This window comes from Stegostoma tigrinum, chromosome 12 (genome assembly GCF_030684315.1).
Source record: "Stegostoma tigrinum isolate sSteTig4 chromosome 12, sSteTig4.hap1, whole genome shotgun sequence".
Classification (NCBI taxonomy): Eukaryota; Metazoa; Chordata; class Chondrichthyes; order Orectolobiformes; family Stegostomatidae; genus Stegostoma; species Stegostoma tigrinum.
In genome coordinates, this window is record NC_081365.1 from 16133010 (window position 1) to 16146289 (window position 13280).

At 47.1% G+C, this 13280-nt stretch overlaps 1 protein-coding gene across 1 annotated transcript in view; it reads right to left on the reverse strand.

The window, feature by feature from the left end:
- Nucleotides 1-5667, reverse strand: part of bace2 (beta-secretase 2) — an 84443-nt gene extending 78776 nt beyond the window's left edge. Inside the window, exon 1 of the mRNA XM_048541051.2 lies at nucleotides 5059-5667. Within this exon, the coding sequence (XP_048397008.1) occupies nucleotides 5059-5319 (261 nt within the window). The 5' untranslated portion in view covers nucleotides 5320-5667. The remainder of the gene's footprint in view (nucleotides 1-5058) is intronic.
- Between the last annotated feature and the right edge of the window lie 7613 nt (nucleotides 5668-13280).

The following is a 13280-nucleotide window of genomic DNA, read 5'->3' on the forward strand; positions in this document are numbered from 1 at the left end:
ATATGGGTATTAATGGCTCAGCCAGCATTTACTGTCCATTCCTACTTGCCCTTGACAAGTTGGTGGTGAGCTGTCTTTTTGAACTGTAGTCCACGTGCTATAGGGAGACCCACAGTGACATTTGGGAAGAAATTCCAAGATTCTGACACAGTAATAGTGAAAGAATAATGACATATTTCCAAGCCAGGGTGGTGACTGTCTTGGAGGGGAGCTTGCAGTTGATGATGCTCCCATGGATCTGCTGTCGTTGCTCTCTGAGATAGTAGTGGTCATGGGTTTGGAAGGTGCTGTTTGAAAGGAGCCTCAGTGAATTTCTGCAGTGTACCTTACGGACAGTACATATTGCTGCTACTGAGCATCAGTGGAGGGGACTGAATGGCACCACAATCAACTTGGCTGCTTTGTCCTGGCCGGTATTGAAAGTGTTGGAGCTGCACTCATCCGGGCAAGAGCAGAGTACTCCAATACACTCCTGTGCCTTGTACACCAGGGACAAGCTTTGGGGAGTTAGGAACTGAGTTACTCACTGCAGCATTCCTAGCCTCTGACCAGCTCTTGTAGCCACTGTATTCACATATGCAAGTCCAGTTCAGTTTCCAGTCAATGGTTAGGGGTAAGGTTATTGGAGGTTGATTGTGAGGAATTCATTATTGGTATCAACATTGAAAGTCAGGGGAATGTGGTTATTGTCTAGCATTTTTGTCGTGATTGTTACTTGCCAATTTTCAGGCCAAGGCTAGATATTGATTTGAACATAGACAGCTTTTGTATCGGAGTCATTGTAAATGGCACTGAACATGTTTGCTGATGACTGCGCAATGTCCACTTCCGACCTTATGATGGAGTAAGGTCATTGAAGATGGTTGAGCCTAGGACATTAACTAGGCAAACTCCTGTAGGAATGTCCAGGAGCTGAGATCACTGACCTCCAACAACCACTCATCTTTTGTGGGAGGTGTGACGTCAGCAAATGAAGGGTTTTACCCTGGATTCCCATTGATTCCAGTTTTGCAAGGGCTCCTTCATGCAACACTGTCAAATGATTTCAAGGATTATGATACCCACCTCACCTATAGAATTCAGCTAGTCAGCTCAAGTGAGTTGTTTAATTGTCCATCACTGATTACAACTGAATGTGGCACGACCAAAGTGATTAGTCCTGATCCATTGGTTGGAGGATCGCTGAGCTCTATAACTTGCTGTTTATGCTGTTTGGCATGCAAGTAGTCCTGTTTCGTAGCCTCATCATACTGACACCTCATTTTTAGGTATACCTGGTGTTACCCTGGCATGCTCTTCTGAATTCTCCATTGAACCAGGATTGACGGAAATGGTAGGGTGGGGGATATCTGGGCAATGAGATTGCAGATTGTGTCAGAGTATAATTCTGCTGCTGCTAATGGCCCACAGCATCTTGTGGATGGCCACTGGGTTGTTAAATCTGTTCAAACTTTGTCCCATATACCATAGTGATCATACCCATATCATATTGTGTGGTATTATCACTGTAAAGGTAGGATTTTGTCTCCACAAGGACTGTACAATGGTCATTATGGTTACTATTTCTGTTATGGACAGATGTATGTGCAACAGGCAGATTGGTAAAGATGGGGTGAATTATGCTTTTCCCTCACCACTTGCCACAGACCCAGTCTAGCAGCAGTGTCCTACAGGACCCCACCAGCTCGATCTACCAGCTACCCCGCACTGGAGGATATTGACATTGCTCACCCAGAGTACATTCTATACCCTTGCTGCCAACAGCGCTTCCTCCAAAACGTGGCTAAACATGGAGGAGCACTTATTCATCAAGACGGAGGACAGTATATACTAATCAGCAGGAAATTTCTTTGGCTATGTTTTCTTGATGCCATGAGACTACATCAATTCCAGAGTTAATGTCGAGGATCCCAGGGGAACTCCCTCCCAACTGTATACTACTGCACCTCTACCTCTGCTGGCTCTGTTATGCCAATGCGAAAGGTTATACCCAAGGATGTTGATGGTGGTGATGGAGACAGTAATACTCACAGAATCATATCTTATAGATAATGTCATAGTTGTTGCCTGACTGGTCTCAGACTCGTCTGCCAATTTTGGCATGAGCCACCAAATGTTAGAAAGGAGGATTTTTCAAGAGAGCTATATTTGCCAATCTTTTTCACACTACTGTCAAAACACAAAATGTGGTTTATGTTTTAGCAACAGTCTATTTTTGGAGAGCAAGAACACAAGAACTTTTCCTTTCTCATCTCTCCATGCATTGAAATAATGTACAACATAGCCAGAAAATGTGATTGCTGTAACGTTGCTCACAAGAGAAGAATGTTACCAATATTAACTGAATGTATGTTGAATTTGTCAAACTGGCAACAAATATTATTAAAAAAAAACATGCTGTTCATTTGTTACTACAACAAACAGCTGCCTGGAGGTTAGAATGTCGGCTCCAATTCATTAAGATGTTGCTGATCTTAAATGGAAGGATTTTGAGTCTGTTTTTCTCCATAAGAAGAATCATTCACATTTGGCATCACTAACTATTGTCTCAGTGATACACAAAGAACAGAGGAGATTTTTTTTAAAAATTCATGGATGGAATGTGGGCATTATTATTGCCCATCACTAACCGGGCAATTAAGAGTCAACCACACATTGCTGTGGGTGTGGAGCCACATGTAGGCCACACCAGGTCAGAATGGCAGATTTCCTTTCCTAAAACAAAAGTAGTGAATCAGGTGGGTTTTTACATGTAAATTGATGTGTTTGTCATTAGACTAGTTTTTTATTCCAAAATTTTTTTCTTAACTTCATTCCATGGTAGGATTTGAAGCATGTATCCAGAACAGGTAGCATGGTGGCCCAGTGGTTAGTACTGCTGCCTCACAGCGCAAGGGACCCAGTTCAATTCCACCCTCAGGCAACTGTCTGTGCGGAGTTTGCATATTATTCCCATGTCTGCGTGGGTTTTCTCCAGGTGCTCCAGTTTCCTCCCACAGAACAAAGATGTGCAGGCTACATGGATTGGCCAGGCTAAATTGCCCATAGTGTTCAGGGACCTGTAGATTAGGTGTGTTAGCCATGGGAAATGCAGGATTACAGGGAAAGGATCTGGGTGTGTTGTTGTTCAGAGGGCCAGTGTGGACTTGCTTGGCCATAGGGCCTGTTTCCACACTGTAGGGATTCTATGAACATTGGCCTAGGTTTGACATGTTGTGGCTGTATAGGAAATTGATGAGCCCAATTTTGGAATGTTGCATTCAATTCTGCTTTCCCTATTGCAGGAAAGATGGTTGCTAAATTTGAAAGGGGTCAGAAAAGATTTACAAGCATATTGCCAGAGTTGGCAGGTTTGAGCTGTAGGCAGAGGTTAAATAGACTGGAGCTACTTTCCCTGGAACGTCAGAGGCTAAGGGGTGACCTAATAGAAGCTTGAAATCATGCAAGCATGGATAGGGTGAATAGGTAAGGTCTTTTCCTCAGGGTACAAGAGTCCAAAACTAGAGGGCAGAGGTTTAAGGTGAGATTGGAAAGATATAAAAAAGGGACCTAAGGAGCAACTTTTTCCACAGTGTGTCGTGCGTGAATGGAATGGCCTGCCAGAGGAAGTGGTGGAGGCTAGTACAATTACAACACGTAAAAGGCATCTGGATGGGTAAATGAACAAGAAGGGTTTAAGAGGGATATGGGCCAAATGGGACTAGATCAATGCAGAATATCTGGTGGGCATGGATGAGTTGGACTGCTTCTACAACTCTATTGCCTCTACCTCCACTCCCAAGTTAATACAGCAGGGCAAGTAAATCAAGGTGTTTGAGAGTGTTTCAAGGGAATGGGACAGCAGAATTTCATATGCAAGAGAGTGTCCAAGTCTTCATTGATGGCTACACTGATTAATTGAGTCTCCAGACCCACACTTTAGATCTAAATCAAAGCTCTCAACGATCGATCCATAGCAAACTGATCTTGCATTTCTTAAGCTTCAAGTTCATGCATCATTGAGGTGAACATCCTCAAAATAAAACTTTCCAACCTCTCAGCGCCACACTAATCCAAAAGTAGAATTAACCAAGAAACAAAAGGAAAAATATTTGACCACAGTTTGAAAAGTGAAGAGCAGGCTTTTATTTTAAGAAAATGCAGATCTGTTTTCCAAGTCTGTTTTAACCTCAAAACATTGCTGGAAGTCCGATTGCTTAACATCACCTGGGAGAATGGTCAGAGGGCTAAAAAGTGCCTCACTCTTCCATAACCAACATGATTATTTCTCACATCTTTGTAAGCAGATGGAGAACTGGAAAGGAGGCAAATTACAACAGTGTCTGCTGTTCTCTGCGAAATCACACAGGAAACAGAAATGAAAGAGAAGGAAAGAAAGTTTGAATTGAGGTGAGCACATAAGGATGCCACTTAGTACTGTCATTTTTTTTCGACATCTCCTGAAATAATTCAGCATCTTAACACATTCAATGTGTTTAACTGCTGGACTAATTATCGACTGACAGTTAGTGCAACCCTGTAATCAAATTTTTAAAAACACAGCTATTAATGGCCCATAACTTTCTGCGGTGAGTTTAAAGGGGCGACACAACAAGCCTCAGGCAATCCATAGAAATGAAGGGATGGGGGATGGGGAAGAGAGCTGGCGTGAAGGTCAAAGGGGATATATCGAATTAGTGCTAAACTGCCAGCAATTCGCAACAACTGACAAGCGGCTGTCCCGTACCACTGAGCGGCTAACAAACATTCTTAGACAGCGCTTAGAGCAAGAACGCATTGCGTGTCATTAATTCCGTCAAACTCAGTTGTTACAACACAGCATCTGGGTCCAATAAGTGGACATAGCTGGGGAGTGGACGGCTAAGAGAGAGGGCCATAAATTGGACACCACCCAATTAATAAGAGTTGCAGAGGAATTAAGAACATGTCAAAACTTAAGGCCACTTTATATCGTAAACGGTTCCTTACAGAGCAAAATATCCCTTTATTAAAAAAACCATATCTTCAAGTCAACTTTTCTCCGTCATTTTAGTTTTTTTTTAAATGAGCATTTCTCACCTTTTGTACAGGCGTCCCGATCAACACTTCCAGATAGTAGCCTCTGCCTACATCTCCTTTCAGATTGTTGAGCATATTGAAGAAGCTCACAGCCCCCGCAGACTGAGAGGCGAACGAGATACCGCCCAGCAGTGAACTCCGTTTGTCTATGAGCACCTCTCCTGAGCCGTTGTAAGTGGAAATCTTCAGAGGCAACAAAAGGTTTTCGCTTTGGCACAACCCTAATGCAGACAGTAGCAGGAAAGTTACAAGTAACTCCATTTCGCTTGCCTGCTCCCCTCCCTCCAAACACAAAACCAAAAGTAAATTTACAGTCTCTTTCACTTGACCAGCACAAAAACCCCCTCCTCATGTAGTTTGTCTATTTCATCCTGACTTCTCAGGTTGTTGAAATTGAGTCATCGCGGTTTTAGAGTTTGTTTGGACACTTCAGGTCTCTTTTAAAAGAACTTGCACCCAATTCGGATTTCTTTTCTTCTCGAACCACAAGCTAACGAAAAGTAAATCGCACACCCGCCGGGATGAAACGTTTAAGAGCGCCACTCATACACCATCCCAGAATAGACTTGCCCAAACTTCACTTTAAAAACGGATGTGACGAGCAGCTGAACGGGAAAAGTTTGTTGAAGTTGTACAAAGTGAAGGTCAGTCCCCTAGTGGATAATCTGGAACAGAGCTATTAGTGTCCTGAGTCTGCAGATGGCTTACTCCGACACTGTTAACACTAATAAAACCTTTAGGTCTCTCAGGACAGTGACTTGAAAGGAATTCGGGGATTTACATATACATATTAGTCAATTAAAACCTTCTAACTGATGAAAGATTTAACAGCATTTTCGGTTTGTTTAATACATCTTCATCAGCTGTGTGACCCTTTATAAATTCTGTGTCTGATGCTACCTCTCTAACACCTGCAGCAATAAGACTCCGAAAGCTTGTGTTTTCAAATAAACCTGTTGGATTATAACCTGATGTCATGTGATTTCTGACCTTGTCCACCCCAGACCAACATTGGCACCTCCACATTGTGTCTACCCTCTGTTTTTTTTGAGAGATTGTGGGGGTTGGGTGAAATGGGAAAGGGTAAATATCTCTTGGCCACTGAAGAGGAGGAACACAATTTTTGCAATGTGAAAGCTTACCAAGCTGAAACCTTTAACTGGTTTCAGAAGAAAGGTCATTGAACCAGAAGCATTAACCCTGATGAAGGGTCTAGGCCCGAAACGTCAGCTTTTGTACTCCTAAGATGCTGCTTGGCCTGCTGTGTTCATCCAGCTCCACACTTTGTTATCTCAGAAACATTAAATCTACTTTCTCTCGACCGATGCTGCCTGACCGACTGGGTTTCTCTAACAATTCCAGTTTTTGTTTCTGATATCTTAATTCTTGTTTCTCTGTGGAGAAAAAAACAGAGTTAGCTCCCTCAAAGTTGCCACCCAGGTGAATAAGGTTGTTAAGAAAGCTTATGGTGTTTTGGCTTTCATTAACAGGGGGATCGAGTTTAAGAGCCGCGAAGTTTTGCTGCAGCTCTACAAAACCCTGGTGAGACCACACTTGGAATATTGTGTCCAGTTCTGGTCGCCCTATTATAGGAAAGATGTAGAGGCTTTGGAGAGGGTGCAAAGGAGGTTTACCAGGATGCTGCCTGGACTGGAGGGCTTGTCTTACAAGGAGAGGTTGACTGAGCTCGGACTTTTCTCTCTGGAGAGAAGGAGGAAGAGAGGTGACCTGATCGAGGTGTACAAGATAATGAGAGGCATGGATAGAGTCGATAGCCAGAGACTTTTCCCCAGGGCAGGATTGACTGCCACGAGGGGTCATAGTTCTAAGGTGTTAGGAGGAAGGTATAGAGGAGATGTCAGAGGGAGATTCTTCACCCAGAGAGTTGTGAGCGCATGGAATAGTTTACCAGTGGTAGTCGTGGAAGCAGAACCATTAGTGGCATTTAAGCGACTGCTGGACATGCACATGGACAGCAGTGAATTGAGGGGAATGTAGGTTAGGTTATTTTATTTTTGGATTCGGATTATTCCACGGCACAACATCGTGGGCTGAAGTTGCCTGTACTGTGCTGTATTTTTCTATGTTCTATGTATGAAGTCCAGTGACCCAAAATTAACTCTGTTTCTCTAAATGTAATCACAGAATCCCTACAGTGTAGATAGAGGCCATTCAGTCCATCGGGTCTGCGCATAGCCTGCTCATCCCTGGACATTATGGGCTATTTCCCGCGGCCAGTCCACCTAACCTGCACACCTCCAGACTGTGGGGGCAAAGCGGAGCACCCAGAGGAAACCCACATAGACACAGGGAGAACGTACAAATTCCACACAGCCCAAGGCTGGCAGATACAACCAGACTTGTTGAGTTTCTCCAGCACTTTTCTTCATTTCAGATCTCCAACTTCCACAGTTCTTTGTCTTGCCTTGTTTTTCTGTGTTTCCACGGTTTGTTAGTTCTGTTTTTATTATATTTACGATTTTAGTTTCCTAGCATCTGCAAATCTTTTGCTTCTGCTCAGATGTGTTTACCCATTGAATGAATGGTGCCTCTGAGTCCAAACTTCATGCTCGTGAGGTCCACTGCAGAGACTCAGTAACAAGTCATTATTTTCATTACTGTGCCATACATAAACTATCGAAACCTCCAAATGACCGTGTGGAGCAAGCTTCGAGAGATACAAGATTCTTGGCTGAAACTGAAAATAAATTGGGGTTCAGTCATCTGTGGAGCCCAAAGACTTGGAAGAGATTCAATGGTGTTTTGAAATCTGTCAACTGGTCTCAGTCTACTGGTTTATCACCGATCCTTAGTGTGGGAGGGTAAACCCAGCTCACAGGAAAACCACAAATTCCAGAAAGCGCGGCAGAGCACTCAGTCAATTCTTCGTTCCTTAATGAAGATGTGTCCGACAAGGATGTCACTGGATCAATCAAAACTTCTCTCAAAGATCCTCACAGGCTGTTTGAAATGACAAATACAAGCAAACTCCCAACTATCAGCAAAGTTCCAGTTGCTGCTAGTTGTTAGCGGAATGAACAAGTGGGTGTGTCTTAATGTACAATAAACCACACAAATCCTTTCCCACAAACCAAACAGGTGGATGGTCTTTTCCCAGTATGACTGCAGTCCTGAGCTTCCAGATGATATGGAGACCCTAATCGCCTCTCACAGTCCCCATGTTGCCATGTCCATTGTGTCCTGGTGTCTCTCCAACTGGACAATCAGTTGAAGACTTGGAGATCAGTTGTTAGGAAGTATGCCAAACCTTATTCATATATGTGCAAGTGAGGAACCACCCAGTCAGAATGCAAGGGACCATCTGTACTATCTTGCAACTATTATTGAGGAATTTGACTCTTCTTCATCACTGGCAAAATCTTCATCAGAATCCTTAGTACATACCTTGACTAGGATCTGCTGCCAAAGAATCGGTGTGGCTTCAGAAAATGTCAGGGACCCACTAATATGATGGTTATAGCTAGTTTCAGGAGAGGTGCCAAGAGCAGAATTTGGGCCCTCTATAATGCATTAATTGACCTATCCAGGGCTAATTTGGCTGCTGTGAGAAATCCAAGACAATGGTTTCAGCGTTCATTAGGTATATTTGCTTGTGTCCTTTATAACATTATTTTTTGAGAGTGTTCTGACCCATTTCCAGTCACATATGGAATTAAATAGGACTCTGTGCTCATTCTAATCCTCTCCAATATAGTTTTCTCCAGCAGGCTCACCATGATGCTGATCCTGGCATTCAAATCAGATATCTCATGGACAGGAAGTTACTCATTTTGACGTTACTTCAGGAAAAGACTGTGGGACCAAAAATATATCAGTACACCAAACTTGCTCAGTCTGACCTCCAAACACAGACCTCCTCCACCAAACTAGGCCCTAATCCAGGACCTCATTCTTAATTTGCCTGGCACCATTAACCATGTGGTCACCTCAGTGGTTCGGGCAGATGCTGCCGACTATGCCACTGCCGACGCCAACACCACTTTCGCCACCAACATTGACAATGACACTTCCGCCTTCCCCATGTTACTATCTCCACACTCACGCTTGCAGCCAAGACAGTCTCCACCCCCACTCCCAGCTCCAGCTCTAACCCAACCCCAGGTCCTACCATCACCACAGACCACCCCCTCACTGAGGACAAATGATTAGTGCTAAGCAAAGGACTCCCCTTCATTCCTCTGTGCCCACACATCAACGAATTCCATACACATCTGGATGTTGAATGCTTTTTCTGCTGCCTCTATCTCCATGTCTATTTCTTTGATAGAACGTCTAATCCACCCTCTACCAACCCCTTCTCCCACCTCCAACACAACCCATCCTCCTGGACACCACTCCATGGCCTCCTACCCTCCCTCAACCTCTTCAACTCCAACTGCCGTCGTGACATCGATCACTTCAACCTCTCCACCCTTCTCACTCACTCTAACCTCTCCTCCCCAGAACATGCAGCCCTCCGCTCCAACCCAAACCTCACCAACAAACCCACAGATAAGGGGGCTGGGCATGGCAGTGGTCTGGTGCACTGACTTTTACATTGCTGAGGCCAGACGCCAACTCTCTGACACTTCCTCCTACTATCCCCTCAATTATGACCCCACCCCTGACTACCAAACTGTCATCTCTCAGACCATTCACAACCTCATCACCTCAGGAGATCTTCCATCCACAACCTCCAACCTCATCATTCCTCAAACCAGCACCACCTGTTTCTATCTCTTTCCCAAAATCTACAAACCTGACTGCCCCAGTCGACCCGCTGTCTCTGCCTGCTCCTGCCCCACCGAAGTTATCTCTGCTTACCTTGACTCAGTCTTTTCCCCCTGGGTCCAGGAACTCCCCGTGTTCAGACACCACCCACCACCTCCAAGACTTCCAATTCCCTGACCTCCAACACCTCATCTTTACCATGGACATCCAGTTCCTGTACACTTGTATCCTCCACGCAGATGGCCTAAAAGCCCTCCACTGCTTTCTCTCCCACAGGCCCATCCAGGCCCCCTCCACTGACACCCTCATCTGCCTAATGAAACTTGTCCTTACTCTGAACAACTTTTCCTCCAACTTTCTACAAACTAAAGGGGTGGCTATGGGCAGCTGGCGGGTCCAAGCTATGCCTGACTCTTTGTAGGATATGTGGAACAGTCCCTCTTCCACTGTTACACTGGCACATTCTTCACCTCTTCATCTGCAACATCAATGACTGTATCAGTGCTGCCTCGTGCTCCCATGAGGAACTTGAACAGTTCATCAACTTTACCAAGACCTTTCACCCCAACCTCAAATTTACCTGGACCATCTCCGACACCTCCCTCCACTTCCTGGACCTCTCTGTCTCCATCTCTGGTAACTGTCTCAGCACCAACATCTATTTCAAGCCCATAATAATAAAATGTGAGGCTGGATGAACACAGCAGGCCAAGCAGCATCTCAGGAGCACAAAAGCTGACGTTTCGGGCCTAGACCCTTCATCAGAGAGGGGGATGGGGGGAGGGAACTGGAATAAATATGGAGAGAGGGGGAGGCGGACCGAAGATGGAGAGTAAAGAAGATAGGTGGAGAGGGTGTAGGTGGGGAGGTAGGGAGGGGATAGGTCAGTCCAGGGAAGACGGACAGGTCAAGGAGGTGGGATGAGGTTAGTAGGTAGCTGGGGGTGCGGCTTGGGGTGGGAGGAAGGGATGGGTGAGAGGAAGAACCGGTTAGGGAGGCAGAGACAGGTTGGACTGGTTTTGGGATGCAGTGGGTAGAGGGGAAGAGCTGGGCTGGTTGTGTGGTGCAGTGGGGGGAGGGGATGAACTGGGCTGGTTGAGGGATGCAGTGGGGGAAGGGGAGATTTTGAAACTGGTGAAGTCCACATTGATACCATATGGCTGCAGGGTTCCCAGGCGGAATATGAGTTGCTGTTCCTGCAACCTTCGGGTGGCATCATTGTGGCAGTGCAGGAGGCCCATGATGGACATGTCATCAAGAGAATGGGAGGGGGAGTGGAAATGGTTTGCGACTGGGAGGTGCAGTTGTTTGTTGCGAACTGAGCGGAGGTGTTCTGCAAAGCGGTCCCCAAGCCTCCGCTTGGTTTCCCCAATGTAGAGAAAGCCGCACCGGGTACAGTGGATGCAGTATACCACATTGGCAGATGTGCAGGTGAACCTCTGCTTAATGTGGAATGTCATCTTGGGGCCTGGGATGGGGGTGAGGGAGGAGGTGTGGGGACAAGTGTAGCATTTCCTGCGGTTGCAGGGGAAGGTGCCGGGTGTGGTGGGGTTGGAGGGCAGTGTGGAGCGAACAAGGGAGTCACGGAGAGAGTGGTCTCTCCGGAAAGCAGACAGGGGTGGGGATGGAAAAATGTCTTGGGTGGTGGGGTCGGATTGTAAATGGCGGAAGTGTCGGAGGATAATGCGTTGTATCCGGAGGTTGGTAGGGTGGTGTGTGAGAACGAGGGGGATCCTCTTGGGGCGGTTGTGGCGGGGGCGGGGTGTGAGGGATGTGTCGCGGGAAATGCGGGAGACACGGTCAAGGGCGTTCTCAATCACCGTGGGGGGGAAGTTGCGGTCCTTAAAGAACTTGGACATCTGGGATGTGCGGGAGTGGAATGTCTTATCGTGGGAGCAGATGCGGCGGAGGCGGAGGAATTGGGAATAGGGGATGGAATTTTTGCAGGAGGGTGGGTGGGAGGAGGTGTATTCTAGGTAGCTGTGGGAGTCGGTGGGCTTGTAATGGACATCAGTTACAAGCTGATTGCCTGAGATGGAGACTGAGAGGTCCAGGAAGGTGAGGGATGTGCTGGAGATGGCCCAGGTGAACTGAAGGTTGGGGTGGAAGGTGTTGGTGAAGTGGATGAACTGTTCGAGCTCCTCTGGGGAGCAAGAGGCGGCGCCGATACAGTCATCAATGTACCGGAGGAAGAGGTGGGGTTTGGGGCCTGTGTAGGTGCGGAAGATGGACTGTTCCACGTAACCTACAAAGAGGCAGGCATAGCTGGGGCCATGGGCCGCATGGGCCCCAGCTATGCCTGCCTCTTTGTAGGTTACGTGGAACAGTCCATCTTCCGCACCTACACAGGCCCCAAACCCCACCTCTTCCTCCGGTACATTGATGACTGTATCGGCGCCGCCTCTTGCTCCCCAGAGGAGCTCGAACAGTTCATCCACTTCACCAACACCTTCCACCCCAACCTTCAGTTCACCTGGGCCATCTCCAGCACATCCCTCACCTTCCTGGACCTCTCAGTCTCCATCTCAGGCAATCAGCTTGTAACTGATGTCCATTACAAGCCCACCGACTCCCACAGCTACCTAGAATACACCTCCTCCCACCCACCCTCCTGCAAAAATTCCATCCCCTATTCCCAATTCCTCCGCCTCCGCCGCATCTGCTCCCACGATAAGACATTCCACTCCCGCACATCCCAGATGTCCAAGTTCTTTAAGGACCGCAACTTCCCCCCCACGGTGATTGAGAACGCCCTTGACCGTGTCTCCCGCATTTCCCGCGACACATCCCTCACACCCCGCCCCCGCCACAACCGCCCCAAGAGGATCCCCCTCGTTCTCACACACCACCCTACCAACCTCCGGATACAACGCATTATCCTCCGACACTTCCGCCATTTACAATCCGACCCCACCACCCAAGACATTTTTCCATCCCCACCCCTGTCTGCTTTCCGGAGAGACCACTCTCTCCGTGACTCCCTTGTTCGCTCCACACTGCCCTCCAACCCCACCACACCCGGCACCTTCCCCTGCAACCGCAGGAAATGCTACACTTGTCCCCACACCTCCTCCCTCACCCCCATCCCAGGCCCCAAGATGACATTCCACATTAAGCAGAGGTTCACCTGCACATCTGCCAATGTGGTATACTGCATCCACTGTACCCGGTGCGGCTTTCTCTACATTGGGGAAACCAAGCGGAGGCTTGGGGACCGCTTTGCAGAACACCTCCGCTCAGTTCGCAACAAACAACTGCACCTCCCAGTCGCAAACCATTTCCACTCCCCCTCCCATTCTCTTGATGACATGTCCATCATGGGCCTCCTGCACTGCCACAATGATGCCACCCGAAGGTTGCAGGAACAGCAACTCATATTCCGCCTGGGAACCCTGCAGCCATATGGTATCAATGTGGACTTCACCAGTTTCAAAATCTCCCCTTCCCCCACTGCATCCCTCAACCAGCCCAGTTCATCCCCTCCCCCCACT